The sequence below is a fragment of the Homalodisca vitripennis genome, chromosome 1 (assembly GCF_021130785.1).
Source record: "Homalodisca vitripennis isolate AUS2020 chromosome 1, UT_GWSS_2.1, whole genome shotgun sequence".
In the NCBI taxonomy this organism is placed as follows: Eukaryota; Metazoa; Arthropoda; class Insecta; order Hemiptera; family Cicadellidae; genus Homalodisca; species Homalodisca vitripennis.
Window position 1 is genome coordinate 116400440 of NC_060207.1, and position 16178 is coordinate 116416617.

Genomic DNA, 16178 nt, shown 5'->3' on the forward strand with positions numbered 1-16178 from the left:
CCGAAAAGTGTTGGCAGCATTTACCCACCAGTAGTCGGTAAAGATCAAAGAATGTTGTCAAACATATGCTGGCAGCAATGTTGACGGGACTAAAAGCGACCGTCAACAATGTTGGCAACACTTCCCTTAGCGCACGTGGTTGGCCGCCATGTCGTTCCGACAGCGTCAGTACTACTCTAGTTGCGACTGTTGATGGTAGTACGTCTGTGTTGTTTGGTGTCCGTGTTTCTCAACTCAATATGAACAGCGACAGCATTGAGAGTGAAATTGATTGGTCCCGTGAAACAGTCATGCAATTGATTGACCTATATCGAGAGCAACCAGTTCTTTGGAATCCGATGGACCCTGATTTTAAAAATAAAAACCTAAAGAACTATGCATGGAATGACATTTCGCGGGAAATAAAAGCCAGTAATACGGAAGTACAGGCAAAAGTGAAAACATTGTTGGCACAGTTTCAAAGAGAACTTAAGAAGAAGAAGAGTGGTTCGGGGGCAGACGAGTATAAAAGCAAGTGGTGTTATTTTAAAGCGATGCTGTTTTTAAAGGATAAAACTACTGCACGGAAGATTAAAGAAGCTGGGATTGCCACTGACGACAAAGAGGCTGCCGATGAAACAGTGCAGGCAAGTAGTTAACAAGATTATTTTATCAAATTGTCACATATTTTAATGTCACTTTTATAGGTTAAAAAAGTTAAACATAAACACAACGGTCTAAAATTTGTTACAAATTATATAATGTAATTAACACTACTTTAATTGTTACTTTGTTATTGTTGTAAATTCAACTATACGTTATAATATGTGCAAACGTCCTTATGTACATTTGTATTTTAGGCCTAGTAGTTGTTTTGCCATGGCACTGAACCCTCGTCACTTTGAAAGTAAACACTGATTTCATCACGTATTTGTTTGGCCAGCTGGGAAGGTTTTTTTGGAATCTTCTTTAAACGAAGTAGAGTGTCTCTAGGCATTCCATCAACTCTCCATTGTCCTGGCACTAATGATCCTGTAGCTAGGTCCTCGACATCAAAAGCTCCGGGAGGTGTATACGTTGAAGCTGATGACATACTTCTTCGCAAAAAGTTATGCAGGTGACAGCAGGCTAAAACAACTGTGTCTGCCCGCTCTGGTTCCAATAACATTGGTTTCCTCAACACACGGAAAATAACACTCAATATTCCGAATACATTTTCCACTACTCTACGGCCCCTGCAGTGGCGATAGTTGAAGACACGTTTTACACTTGCCGTATCATGCAATCCAGGAAACGCCTTCATGATGTTAATTTTTAAAGGAAAGGCATCGTCAGTCAGGAAAAAGTAGGGTACCGGTAAGTACTCCCTTCCTGGAAGGAAACTTGGGTCGGGAAGATTCAAAGTCTTATTTTGAAGGTGTTGTTTTAAGGTACTATTGCCAAACACTCCACCATCAGATAACCGTCCTTGGCAACCAACAGAGACGTAAGTAAAGCAATAATGATTTTTACCTACTCTGTCAACTCAAGGTAATGTCAACTGTAAAGTAATGTGGTTTTATTTTTAGGAGGACATTGCAGAGGAGGGCAATGACACATCAATCACAACTGCCGACAACACACCTAAAACAGGAACGGATCCTCCTCGAAAATTGACGAAGAAGAGGAAAGCTTCAATTGTGGATGAAGCTTATCAAGTAATGAAAAAAGTGTCTAGCCAGTTAAATCAGCCAGGAATTGAAGACGAGTTTGATATCTTTGGAAAAAACGTTGCGTGTCAATTACGAAAACTTAAAAACTCTCGGGACCAAGCACTTGCAAAACACAGGATTAATACCATTTTGTTCGAAATGGAACTTAAACAGTTACCGATGGGTCCAGAGCCATCAAGATCAACCAGTGCATCTTCCTACATTCAGTCATACGATCCATTAACATCTAATGAAATCCAATCATCCATCAACGCTGCAAGTCCCATTTCTGCTGAGTGGGCTCCTCAACATGACGAGTACAATGATGCTTATTGTGATAAAATTATTCAATCTATAGGTTTATCATCAAAAAGTAACTAAATTTCTATGGAAATAAAGCTGTTTTGATTTTATTTGTATTATTTATGTATGTAATTAAACTTTGAGTGAAATATTCACTAAGTTTCTTTAAACCAACCCATTTCCAAAACAACTATTATTACTAACAGCATAATATAACCAATCACATATGTATTTGATTTTTGGATATGGAAGGAGGCAATCATGGGACACTTGGTTATATACAAGTATTCACTTACCTTTATATTATCCTTCAACTCATCAATCAAAGCTGCACAAACTTCAGGTATTATTCCAGAAATTGTAGATTTTGACACTTTAAACAGGTAACTGAGACTAGAGTAAGAGTCTCCACTGGCCAAGTATCTCAAGGTCACTGCAAGTCTTTCTCGTGCAGGTATTGCTAGCCTGTAATTGGTGTCTTGTCTCGCAATTTTAGGTCCAATAGCTGTGAGAAGGTTTTCAAAGTCGTTACTTGTCATCCTCAAGAAGTTTTTAACGCTGCCGTCACACCTCAACTCTCTTGACAATGGATTAATATCGTCCTGATTTAAATCTGAAAGTAAGTCACTTCCACTATACACAGATCTGGCCCTAAGGGAAGGCCTTACCCAATATCTCTTTGGTCTTTTCTTTTTACCTATGATGACGCACGCTGCTGCTACCGCCGCAAGTTGCTCGAGTGTTGACATCTCGGAATGCAGAATGCAACTAAACGCACCAAAGCGCAAAAATGTTGTCAACACATGTTGATCAGTTTCGGAATTCGCCAACATTTGCTGCCAGCATTTGCTGCCAGCATTTGTTGATAGCAATGCTGCCAACAAAAGCTGGCCAACATTTGCTGACAGCATTTGGTGTAAACGCGGCTTTACTGACTGCAGACGAAAGTCGTGGATCGAACCGCCCGTGTCGGTTATATTGCTATTTTTAAAAATGACGCTGACTGAGAAGGAAGTGAAGGAACAGACGTTCTATGCATTAAAACAGTTTGTTATTTTACTGTCATGCGTGTGTTATACTTGTTCTCACAAGCGCTTAGTATAAACTAACTTTTACTACCTTTAATTCTTTTTTATGTCACAAAAATATATGAAATGTTCAACCCTCAAATTACGTACACTTGATGGTAACGCGTGACCGGAGGGGAATATGCCAAACTAAAACGGTTACTGTAATCAAATAAGGAAGAATTTTAATAAATATATATTTCTTTATTTAAATTTAAATACTGTCATACTTATTGTACATAATTATTTTTTTTTAGTCCTAGGGTTTAATTTGTAAAGATGATGTAACATGTATTGTCCCATTTTGTGAATTTGACCCTTATATGAACCACAAATTGTTTGCTCGGTACAACTACTACATTTTACTTGGTTGAAAAATGTTAGGTTGTAACAAGTTTTACAAAAAACTTGTCTCCATTAGTCAAAGTAGTCCATTCATCAAGTGGATACCAGGATTAACTGTAAACACAATAAGAAAGCTGAACACAGTAAATCAAACAAGCAAAGTAAACATGATGAGCCTGACATTGTAGTAAGACGTTTAAAAAGGTAAGCCTAAAATTTTCAGCAGTGTAAGTCAGGCTAGCATAGTAATCATTTTTGTGTGAGATAAATTTAGTAGTTTATGATTGGCATAGTAAGTCTGTGATTTGTAATATTTTATTCACCTTAGCTGTGTTAATTATGTAGATGTGTTAAAGGTACTTTACCATATTAATTTAGATAACCAAGATAAGTTAACCTAGTCAGCCTTTTTGGGTACTGTCAAAACTCTCAGCTCATTCTGAAAGCTCTATTAAATTATCATTAGAATTATTTTATTTTTTAGGAAATTATATAGATAGCTTCTCTAGTACACTGCTAAGAAACTACACAAAGCCTTGGTAAAACTGAGACAAACGAGTGATGGTTTTATCTACTTCTAGTTTCATTATCCCCATTTGGTAGGAAATATTCTCTAGCAGCATTAAATGGAGGTGATGATATCATTCCAGGATACACCAGTGTACCATCGACACTGGGAACAACAAATTCCAGGGAGCCAATGGTATACCCTGCACTCTCAGCAGTGGCAGTCCACTACACAGGCAACATTCACGTTTTAATTTTCTGGTTCATTATTACTAAGATCCTGCTCAATTGTGATTAACTCTGAAATCTTATTACTACAAAATATTAGATTATTATTCAAAACACAACTGTTACACCGCATGGTATGATTACAAACAAAATTAGAATAAATACCATTAAGAAGAAATGGAGAGCTTCAAAAACTAAGAGGTCTACAAAAGGACTTGACTGGCTGCACTTATAAACAAAAGAACATTCTCCTGCCATACCTGTAATCACATTCAGCAACTTATAAAAAGTGAAAAGATGGCTGCTAGTGTACCCTAGACATTGACAATGCACCAAAGTGTTGTGATGGTATGCTGATGTGTCAAATAAGAGTAGAATGATAAATATGAAACTCAGAAACAGACTTGTGAAAAAATGGCTGCCAGTTTACTCTTGACATCGCACCAAAATGTCGTGTTGGTGTGCTTTGAGCCGCTGACTTGGTAAATTTAGAGTAGAATGATTTATTAGAAACTTTTTAAAATGTGTACTTTATTTTTGCCTTATTTCAAGTTGTATGTTTATTGTAGAACTCACTGTTTGTAGGGCTGTGACTATGTGATAGCGCTGACACACATGCGGACACCCAATGACATCAAGTTAGCGGAGAACTGTGCCGAGGTGGACCTGATATTGGGCGGCCACGATCACGTTTATGAAGTCCAAAAGGTAATACAACCACACAGAGATACTATGCTGTCATCAATACTGTAAGTAATGTAAAATTCAAGGAAATACAGTAAATCCCAATGATTAATTAATCCATCAACTAGCAATCTGTAAATCTTTCGTTATTTATGGCATTGGTTGCTTTTGTCACTAGTAAATAATATTTTATTTATATATCATTGGAAATAGAACGAAATGCTGAACACTGTAATGTTTTTTTTAGTTTCTCTATACCAACTATGATTACACAGAAATTATTACGTGAAATGATATTGTTTCCTAGGTGTAGGCTAGGCCCAGTATTAGTGCATTTTTCAAGCATTTACTGTTTATAGTCATATTTTATGGCTATAAACAAGTCAAATACATATCATAAAGCTTTTTTATAGGCTACTAGAAAAGTCACTTTTTTACTTGTCTGATGGCTTGTGGCAGTTGCTAGCTCAGGTTGCTGTCTCTGGTGAATGTAGCAATGAGAACAGTGATATGAATACACACCAGATGAATACAAGATGATGGTATATATTATATGGTATATGTTATATGGATAATAGTCGTCAACTCATTATATGCTCTTTGTAGACCATGCATTTAGCTACATTTCAGTTTACAATAAAACTCTGTAGTTCTGTTATGTAATAATAATTGTTTATACATGTTTGAAAGTTTATCTTGGAATTTGTACTCTATTTATATAATCATCTTTCCTAGGTGTACCCTAATTTTTTACGACCAAAATTTTAAATGTAGACTTACCACTGCAATTTTGTTTAGTATTTATATTTTGAGATTGTTTTATATCACAGTGTTGTCTAGTCAGTTGTGAACAAAATGATACCATGTATATATATATATATATATATATATATATCGTTGCTCAGATCAGAGAGAAGGAGAAGGCTGAGATTTCTCCAATAAACGTTGAGGCCCACAAAACGGGGATCACACACCGGAAATCGATGGAAGTCATTAGCTTTTCAGCCTCCAACTCAAACCAATATGTTTAACCCTTTTAGTGCTAACGTCCGTATGAATAACTACCGAAGAATGCCGACGTCCGTATATACGGACGTTCGGAGTAAAAGTCATACTGCAATCATTTTTTAACTTGTTATAAGTTTGTTGGTATACAAACAATCAGAATGAACCAATCTACATAAAAAAAAATTATAATAGTAGTATCTTAAGGTTAGTCAGGTGTTTAGCCATGATAGAAATGGCCGTGGTTGTTGCATCAGACAAAGTTGTGTCAGCTGATAGTTCACATCTAACCTCTGTGTTTGGTTGTTTGTGTTGCTGCTTCCACAGTGTTTGTTTGTTGAAAAATAGTTTACTAACAATGTTTTACTAACATAAAAAGTAAACTTCAATAAAATGAAACGTTTGCGATCTCCACTTAGCGAGAATACAGTTCTTGGCTGTAAAAAAGAATTGCATCCCTTATGTTTGCCTCAACATATTTGTGTTACCGCCTGAGCTATAATACCTATGTACAAAAGTGTGTAATTTTTTTTGACATTTTATAAAGTGTACATTATTTTTTAAGTAGAAAGTAGTTTCAGACAGTTTTTAATGGTTTCATAGTGGAAAACATTATAAGCTTTATAAAGAAGCTAAATAGTGTAAATAACACAAAACAGTGAAAATGTAACTTTCTAAAAAAATTAACATGATTTTTTTGGTTTTTGAAATATCAAAACTTTTTATGTGTGTATTCAGTTTTAATTCCTCTTTCAAGTGATAGTATGTGTTATAGTGAAATAATTTTTTTAAAGTACTATTTTTCATGTGAAACTGGAAAAAATATAAAAACTGTAAGTAAAATGTCTACTTTTTTAAATTTTGTTTAAGTTAATTACATTTAGAAATATAATTTGCTTTATAGTTTTTTATAAGGGAATTTATTTTACTGCAAAACAATGAAAAAATTAGGAAAATATCTCAATATTTGTAATTTTTACAATTTTTTTAGTAAAACTGCAAAACGACTGAAATAGGGCTGGCATCCTTCAGTAGTATTATGTGAAAAATCACTGGCATTTCTCAGACCAACTTTTGATTTTTTGTCTGGCACTAAAAGGGTTAAATTCAATGAAAAACTTAACATCTTTTTTTGTTTTTTGAGCTGCACTTGGTTTTCGTCTACAGGTTATATGTCAATTTCTGCTTATAGTTTATACTTCAATTTCCCCTTACCATTTTCACCGTAACCATTTGAATTTCAATTTTTACTGATGTTGATCTATTATTTTGTTATAGAAGAATCTAAGTTTATCTCTATTTCATTGGATTGTTCAAATTGATTGAGAGTAACTTAACCCTAGAACTGGCAATGGTGTCACTCTGTAATGGCGGCTCTATTTTAACAGCCTCACAGACATTTCTTATAATGTATCACATTTCATAACTGTTAGTCCAAATATAAACTATTATATGTCAATGTATTCACAACTATATGGAGAGCATTATAAGAACAATATCTTATTATTTCTATGGAAACACATTTTAATTTTTTTTACAAAATGTAAGAAAAATGTTTTTTGGAACTTTTTTTTGTAAATATTCCGTTGTGTAACTGCGTAGCAATAAGCTTTACATCAAAACCGTAAATGTATAACTTATTTGAAATTTTGTCCTGATTCCAAAAATATATAATTATTGTAACTTTTACCCCAAAACGTATGTGTTACAGGGCTTTGTATGAAAAAGCACCCATATTTACTTATTTTCAAAAATGCGTACACTTCTAAATAAATATTATTGTTCGTGGGTAAACATAATCTCTTGACTGCATTTATACTTATATAAGTATGACAGTTAAAACAAAAATAAAATAAAATAATAAATTTTAATCTTACCTTATTTACATAATATGTACAATATATACAAAGTTTCATTTTTCACTCAGTGTCACTAGATCCCGCCCTGCGAGCTCTCTAAGATCATTTGATCGGTCTCTAAAGTTTTCACCCATACTGAACAACTAAAACTATAACCTAAGAAAGCTAAAAAAACAATAATAACAACACCAAATACTATTGGATTCGTAACCTCAAACACTAAACCCGGCACTCGTTTACAGTTTCACAACAATGTGGTTGACCCGTACTACGTTCATGTCAGCTGTCCAAAAAAAACGATGTTTTACGGTAAACAAAGAAGACAATAATCGAAGTAAGAAAAGTAAATCGGTACTATAGTTATTGCTCTTCCAGAATATATCAAATAAAAATCATTTATATGACCTTAATTGCCTACAATTTCAATAACTGTACATGTCTACTTTGGCGATGAATATTCGTCGTTGCCAAATCGGACGAGCCTTTGGCGACGAAAATTCGTTTCATACCAGCTCTAGGGTTAAAACATGTTATGAATTCATGTGCAAAAGAGGTTTAATAAGATAACCAACTGTACTACAGTATGAAAAAGATCAAAACTAATGGAAAATCAAGTCAAATAATAAAAACATTAATTTACAAAGTTTGATAGGTTTTTGATCAATGATTTTAGTTGTCACTATTCACATTATAAATTTATGTAAATATACTAATTAGTATAACATTAATATAAGTATTATTCATATTACTTCTTCACATTTAAATAAAACAAAAACCTTCAGCTTAATTTTTTAATTGAATGCATTTTCTTCTGTCGCTTTCAGTCACTTTTTGTATAGTAATTCACTAGTATAATATGTTTTTAATCCAGGAACTAGATGATTAATATTAGAAATATAAAATTGTACCCCTGACAAGATGTAAGTAATGGTCAGATGTAATTATAAATATTCAAGTTTAAATGAAACAATGTTTAGTATTATATACCTTTTGAAACATTTCTAATATCTGACTAGTTCTGAATGTATATTTATCTCTTTATCAAAACCCAATCTCTTGACTCAGGAATGCAACTACAATATTATAACAAACACACAAACTTCAACTGAACTCACTTGGTAAATTAGTGACTTGTAAATTATTCACTAAATGATGACTGATTATGAAGTTATGCTCTTTCTTTAATAATTGTTTAATTGTTCAAAAATTATTAATAAGTTAATTATTACTAAGAATAGTTTCATAAGTTAAGAGAATAAAACACCTACAAAAAAGCAATAAAAAATAACTAACAAAATCTTTTAGTGTTTTTACAAGCCTTAAAAATTCCAAAATCTCAGCTGAACCCTTCTGGTGTAAAATTTAAGTTTTGTATCATCGGGCACACAGCTAGTAGTGGTAGCCTACTATACCGATAGACAACTGTACACAAAAATATAGCTAGATTGAGTTTTCATCCTCCAGTCTGAGGTATACTGTTTTAGACAATTCATTATAAACTTTCTGTCTAATACTGTCTTTAAATATTCTGATATATATGTATCACTTTTGTAATAATGTTTACTTTGTTGTGGGCCTGTCATATTTTCTAACCAATAGCCGAAATAAAGAATATAAAAAGTTCAAACTCTTATATTATTGTTCTGTGACAACCAGCTATTACACAATAGGTTAACTCCTTTTTATGTTGAAATTAATTTAATTTTTAGATTAATTGTTATGTTTTGGAAATATTGTAGAGTATAAATTAAAAACTCCTTTTATTAGAAATATCATAAAATGAGATGTGAAAATAACAGAGTAAAATAGAACAGGTTTTTAGAACTTAGAAAAGCGCATGTGGAGCACTATTAACTCTTTTTCTTTTTTATCTCCTTATAATGTAATTTTTCATTCTAAAATATCTAGTGGAAACGTATAACGTTAGGAACTGTTTTAACAAGGTATAGTACCATTTTTTAGTTAATTATACAGTTCTGGAGCTATAGACTTTGAATTTTGACAGTAGTATGGTTTGCACCAACTCCTCTTATTAGGCTTTGAAAGTTAAATCACACTGAAACACGAGATGGAAATATTTCCAGGATTAATACTTTGGCAACCAAGCGGTGTAGAGCCATATCTTGGAAGTCTCACCACTCACTAGAATGGTAACCTCTGGTAGCGAATGTGTTATATACCTGTACTACTGTTCCTACAGTATACAATGTTAACACTTGACTACCAAGCTGTGAATATTGGAAATCTTATTACGTACTACAATTGTAACCTCTGGAAGCGAATGTGTTGTATACCTGTGCTACTGTATACAATGTTAACACTTTGGCTACCAAGCGTTGCACAGGCATATCTTGGAAATATCATCACTTATTACAATTGTAACCTTTGGTATCGAATGTATTCTATACCTGTGCTACTGTAGCTACAGTATATAATGTTAACACATTTGCTATCAAGCGTTACATATTCATATCTTTGAAATCTCATCACTTACTGCAATTGCAACCTTTAGTATGTATTCTATACCTGTGCTACTGTAGCTACAGTATATAATGTTAACACGTTTGCTATCAAGCGTTACATAGGCATATCTTTGAAATCTCATCACTTACTACAATTGTAACCTTTAGTATATAATGTATTCTATATCTGTGCTACTGTAGCTACAATATAATATAATGTTAACACGTTTGCTATCAAGCGTTACATAGGCATATCTTTGAAATCTCATCACTTACTACAATTGTAACCTTTAGTATATAATGTATTCTATATCTGTGCTACTGTAGCTACAATATAATATAATGTTAACACGTTTGCTATCAAGCGTTACATAGGCATATCTTTGAAATCTCATCACTTACTACAATTGTAACCTTTAGTATATAATGTATTCTATATCTGTGCTACTGTAGCTACAATATAATATAATGTTAACACATTTGCTATCAAGCGTTACATAGGCATATCTTTGAAATCTCATCACTTACTACAATTGTAACCTTTAGTATATAATGTATTCTATATCTGTGCTACTGTAGCTACAATATAATATAATGTTAACACATTTGCTATCAAGCGTTACATAGGCATATCTTTGAAATCTCATCACTTACTGCTATTGTAACCTCTGGAAGCGAATGTGTTGTATACCTGTGCTACTGCATACAATGTTTACATGTTTGCTCCAAGTGTTGCGTAAGCATATCTTTGTAATGTCATCACTTACTGCAATTGTAACCATTGGTACAGAATATATTCTATACCTATACTACTGTACCTACAGTATACAATGTTAACACTTGACTAACAAGCTGTGAATATTGGAAATCTTATCACTTACTACAATTGTAACTTCTGAAATCGAATGTGTTGTATACCTGTGCTACTGTATACTTTGGCTACCAAGCGTTGCATAGGCATATCTTGGAAATATCATCACTTACTACAATTATTGTAACCTTTGGTATCAAATGTATTCTATACCTGTGCTACTGTAGCTACAGTATACAATGTTAACATTTGCTACCAATTGGCATAGAGTCTCATCACTCACTACTACTGCTGTAACCTCTGGTAATGAGTGTGTTATGGATGAGTGAGCTAGCATTAATTCACATAGTGCATTAAAATAGATTTTCATCAAAAATTACAATGGTTTGTGATTATTTCTAAATATTACAAATTAATCAAGATCACTTGTAAAACGTTCATTGGGATTAGAAAGTTAGAAAGATTCTTTCCACTTTATCTAGGCAAAGTAAGTTTTGTACCTGTTCATTAAATTATGATGGAATGCCTGTAAAAGTTCCTGAAAAGGAGTTTCTCAGGCCGGACCTTATATAATACTCATTTCCCTTACAATATTTGATTATCTAATAATTTATTTTTATGTCACTGGCATCATCTAAGTAAGTTGTGTATACTTATTTGTATATTTCTTAAAAGCAGCCTTGCATAACTGTGTTTTTTTAGTTACAAAATATTTGAGTAAATGATTGAAATATACTTTTTACCTTATAACTCCATTTCAGGTTATAGTCTTCCAAGATCGAAGACGTTTTTAGAAAAAAATCACTTACCCAATCATTTGTTTTTGTTGCAACAAATGGAGAGGGACATGAAAAGACAACATTTTATGTTATGAAGGAAATTATTGTAGAGCACATAAATTCATCTTTACGTAAAAATGAAGAGCAAATAAAAGAGTTTTTAAAAAAGATATAATTATTGAGATCTGGCAACCCTTCCAGGCAACATAATTTGGAACAAATTATATGATACTCAAGTAGCATGTTTGTTCTGCCAGGATAACATTTCTGGGTAAAGGCAGTCCTAACCTAAGTGCCTCACTGTGGGTAGTACAAGTACTATTAAACAGAATTCGTTAAGTGTTGCACTATACACAATAAATTATAGTTTGTAGGTCTGACTGTAGGGTGGTACTGTAAACTGTATTCAAGTAAGACTTCTGTGATTGATGTATTTTTTCTTCTGGGTATCCTCTAGTCTATAATTTTTGGAGACACTATTTAGTAATTTGTCTTATTTCGAAGATATGATTGATTAATCAATATTTATCTGTAATGTTGGTTTCTGTGGTAGTAAACAGGCAATGGAAACTAGTTAATCATCAGGGTCTAACGGTTTCTGTAATGCTCATTTGTAGTTTTGATTATTGCTATTGCAATGTGATTTGTACATGAAATATGTCAGATGCAGTTAACTGACGATGAATTGGTCTTACACAGGTGAATGGCAAGTGCGTTATAAAGAGTGGAACAGACTTCCGACAGCTATCAAAGATCACACTCAAGTTCCCTGGTACGTCAGATCCAGAGACAGAAGTGGAGGTGGAGGTGGAGGAGATCAATGTCACCTCAGACATTGTGGAGGATCCAACACTTAGTAAACTATTGGAGAAATACAGTGGTTAGTCAGCATAATTATCTGCTCATCCATACTATAAGTGAAAGTGTTGTGATTGTCCAAATAATCAGTAAATTAATTGGTCTTCAGGAACTGTATGTCTGTGAGTGTACGTACCTGCATTAGGAATGGTATAAAGAGTATATAGAAATTTCTAAATATACCTAGTTGTTAAATACATGAATACCATATTTTCTCTTTATAACAAAAATTATGTTGGATTTCTTACCCCCAAATACTTAGTTTTAGTAAGGTATACAAAATGATTTTCACTTGATATAGCTCATTAGAATTTGAAAAATCCTTTTTTGAAATTCAACATATTTTGTAAACTTATAATTGAACTATTTTGATTAAATTGCTATTGTGTATAGTTAATTGTTAAGGAAATTTATATTTAATAGATGATGAAAAATTGTACAAGGTGCTAACAATTCATATACACTATCTACTAAAGCCAAAACTTCAAAAACTTCTAGTAAAGTAATCATGATTTTATGGGGAAAAAGTTCTGTTGCCACTAGACATTTTTGTACATTTCGTTGTTTCTGGAATGTATGATTCATATTCTCTAGGGAAGACGTCATAAAGTTAATCTTTGGACATTCACAGATGTGATGGTGGGTAAGCAGTCCGAAGTGTTGGGAACGTTCTCTGTTCCACTGGAGGGCAGATTTGAGTGTCTTCGGCGTGGAGAGACAAACCTTGGTAACTGGGTGTGTGATGTAGTGTTGGCGGCAACTGGTGCAGATCTTGTATTGCTCAACTCCGGCACATTTCGCAGTGACAGAGTACATCCTGCTGGACCCTTCACACTCGGAGACCTGGTTAATGTTGTGCCCATGAGAGACCCCGTCGTCGTTCTTTCTGTCTCTGGTCAGTTTCCTCAAATACTTTTCTATTTTTAAGTTATGTATTTACATTATAAGAACATTATTGTCTTTTTATTGTCAAATGAGTTGAGTTAAATTTTGTTAATACTGGTATTCCATTTGCACTTAATACTTTGATTAAATGATATTCAATGGTGTAGACTTTGGACTAAAACAGGAATTTTTAAGTTGAGAAATGTCAGAAAAAACATAAAAATATAATACATTGTATACAGGGTGTCCCATGAAGAAACGGAGAAAACTGTCAGGATTTGTTCTTACAGTGAAAAATAATGAAAAAAAGTTCATATACACATAGGTCCAGAAACGCTTAGTTTAGCGAGCTATACAGGGTGAAAGATTTCGCCCAGATTTCAGTGCCACCGTATAAAAGGGAGCCCTATTAAATTATTTTTGGCGTTACCCAGGACGTAAAATTTAATGTATAATTATGCAAAATTGAACTGAAAAACTGAATAAAATTGGTACCAGACCTCTAGCTGCAGTAATTTTTAAGATATCTGAAGAAATACACAAAATTCGGTGTCCAAAAACAAGTTTCATTTAGGTTTCAAGTAGATTAACTTTGTTAAATGTGTAACAAACACGTAAAAATTCTTTAACAAAACTTGTAAAGAATTAATTTCTTAAGATAATGATGTAAAATAAGCCAATAAAATTATACGTAAACTTTAAGAAAAATCAATTTTTAATTAAATAAATAACGTACGAAGAATAGACAAAATCGGTTACACTTTTTTTCTTACTGAATGTACATCCTAATATTTGGAGAAAACATATTTCCTGCAAGGCGGATTCCGAATGCGAAAACCTTTTCTTCAGTGTTTCAGTTTTTAACCTGTTGGATCCCGTACAGCCGCACAGTTGCGACTGAGGCAAGTGTGCAGTCGTGGCCCGTTGCCGTACTGTTGTTGCGGCCGCGCGCAGAGCGTTTTATTTTTTGCGTTTTCTTCAACTCAATTCCGCTAAATTAAATGACGTTCAATATAACGGGTTACTCGGAGAACACTGGCTTTCTCGTGAGGTATATTTTGTTTCGCGCTACGATACTTGGCAGCCTGTTTTTACTCTAAACGTCGAGGCGTTTCAGCCGGTTGCTGTTGTTTGTACACAATAATTATGGCTTCGCGTAAGCATGAGTTGTTTGATCAAGATATTAATGAATTATTGGGCAGTGAGTTTAGTGAACTATCTGATAGTGAACGACGAAAGTGATGTGGATATTTTTAGTCGTGTAAGAAGTGGTGATTTTATTTTTAGTGAACTAGTTCGTGATGCAGACTTCAACCATGATTTAGGTTATCTCGATTAACCAGTACCAGGACCATCAGGTGATACTGTTTATTCTAATAATCGTCCAAATAAGCCTACTTTGGATAGTGTTGACTTGGTAATAAACGAGGTAGTTCAAAATTATAATCCCAGAAATGACTTTACTGGTAATGAAGGAACTGAATGTAGGCCTAACCCCAAACGTAGAAAGCTACCTCCAATTACCTATCCCTGGGTGAATGATACCAACTTTATTCCGCACATATTTCCATTTGACAGCTCAAAATCTGGAATAAATGCTGATTTGGAATAAGTATAGGAATCTACAAACCTAGATTTTTTCTTGTCGTTGTTTCCAATGGAATTAGTATCACACATTGTTGAGCAGACTAATCTCTATTTTCATGAAGTCGTTTCTAAGCTGCCCAATGTTTCTAGATCTGAAATTGATAATTGGTACAAATACCAATGAGAGTGAATGTTATGCTTTTTAGCATTGTGTATCCTGATGTCCCATGTGAGAAAAAATAAAAATAAAAGAGTACTGGTCTACCGATACAGTAATTCAAACACCATTCTTCGGTCAGGCAATGAATCGAAACAGGTTTCTAATACTGTGTAGAATGCTGCATTTCAACAACAGTATTGTTTACAAAACTCTAAAACCTTAGGAACATTACATAAGATAAACCCTATTCTCTGTTCTATAAACAAATCATTTACTGACAATTTCACTCCTTATGAGAATCTTGCATTGGATGAAACACTTTTCTTGTGGAAAGGTAGGCTACTTTTTCGCCAGTATATTCCTAGTAAGAGAGCAAGATTTGGCATAAAACTGTTTCATCATATCTGATTGCAAAACAGGATACGTTCTAAATGTTTTTACCATATATTGGTTCTGAAACTCAGCTTAAATTTTGAAGACCTCAGTGATAAAGTAGTACGTTGGCTAGATCAACGGGAGGTTAGGGTTTTATCAACAATGCATGAACATGGTATGAAAGAAAACTGGGTAAACGTGATCCCATACTGGTCAAAAAGATTGTAAAACCCGTTAGTGTTCTGGATTACAATCAGCACATGGGTGCAGTTGATGCAGGTGATATGCAGTTGTCGTTCAACGAAAACCGCTCGGAAGTCATTGAAGTGGTACAAAAAACTGTTTTTCCATTTGTTAGATGTAACCATACGTAATGCATACATTTTTGCATCATCAAATGACAGGAAAAATTCCTCAACTATCATAATTCCGTAAGGAATTAGTGAGAGAAATCATTGAGAAACATTGTGAGATGAAAAAAGACAAAAGAGGAGGTCGACCTTCAGCAAATATTACACCCACTTAGACTGACACAGTGTCATTTCTTGGAGCCAATTCCAGCAACTGTAAACAAAGACAGGCCCAGGCGAAAA

General features: G+C 33.7%; 1 protein-coding gene across 4 annotated transcripts in view; it reads left to right on the plus strand.

The window, feature by feature from the left end:
• LOC124369876 (5'-nucleotidase) overlaps positions 1–16178 on the plus strand; it is a 56621-nt gene that overhangs the window by 33660 nt on the left and 6783 nt on the right. For all 4 annotated transcript variants that reach the window (XM_046828015.1, XM_046828032.1, XM_046828042.1 and 1 more), the window contains 3 exons: positions 4706–4828; positions 12420–12600; positions 13210–13473. In XM_046828015.1, the coding sequence (XP_046683971.1) occupies positions 4706–4828; positions 12420–12600; positions 13210–13473 (568 nt within the window). The remainder of the gene's footprint in view (positions 1–4705; positions 4829–12419; positions 12601–13209; positions 13474–16178) is intronic.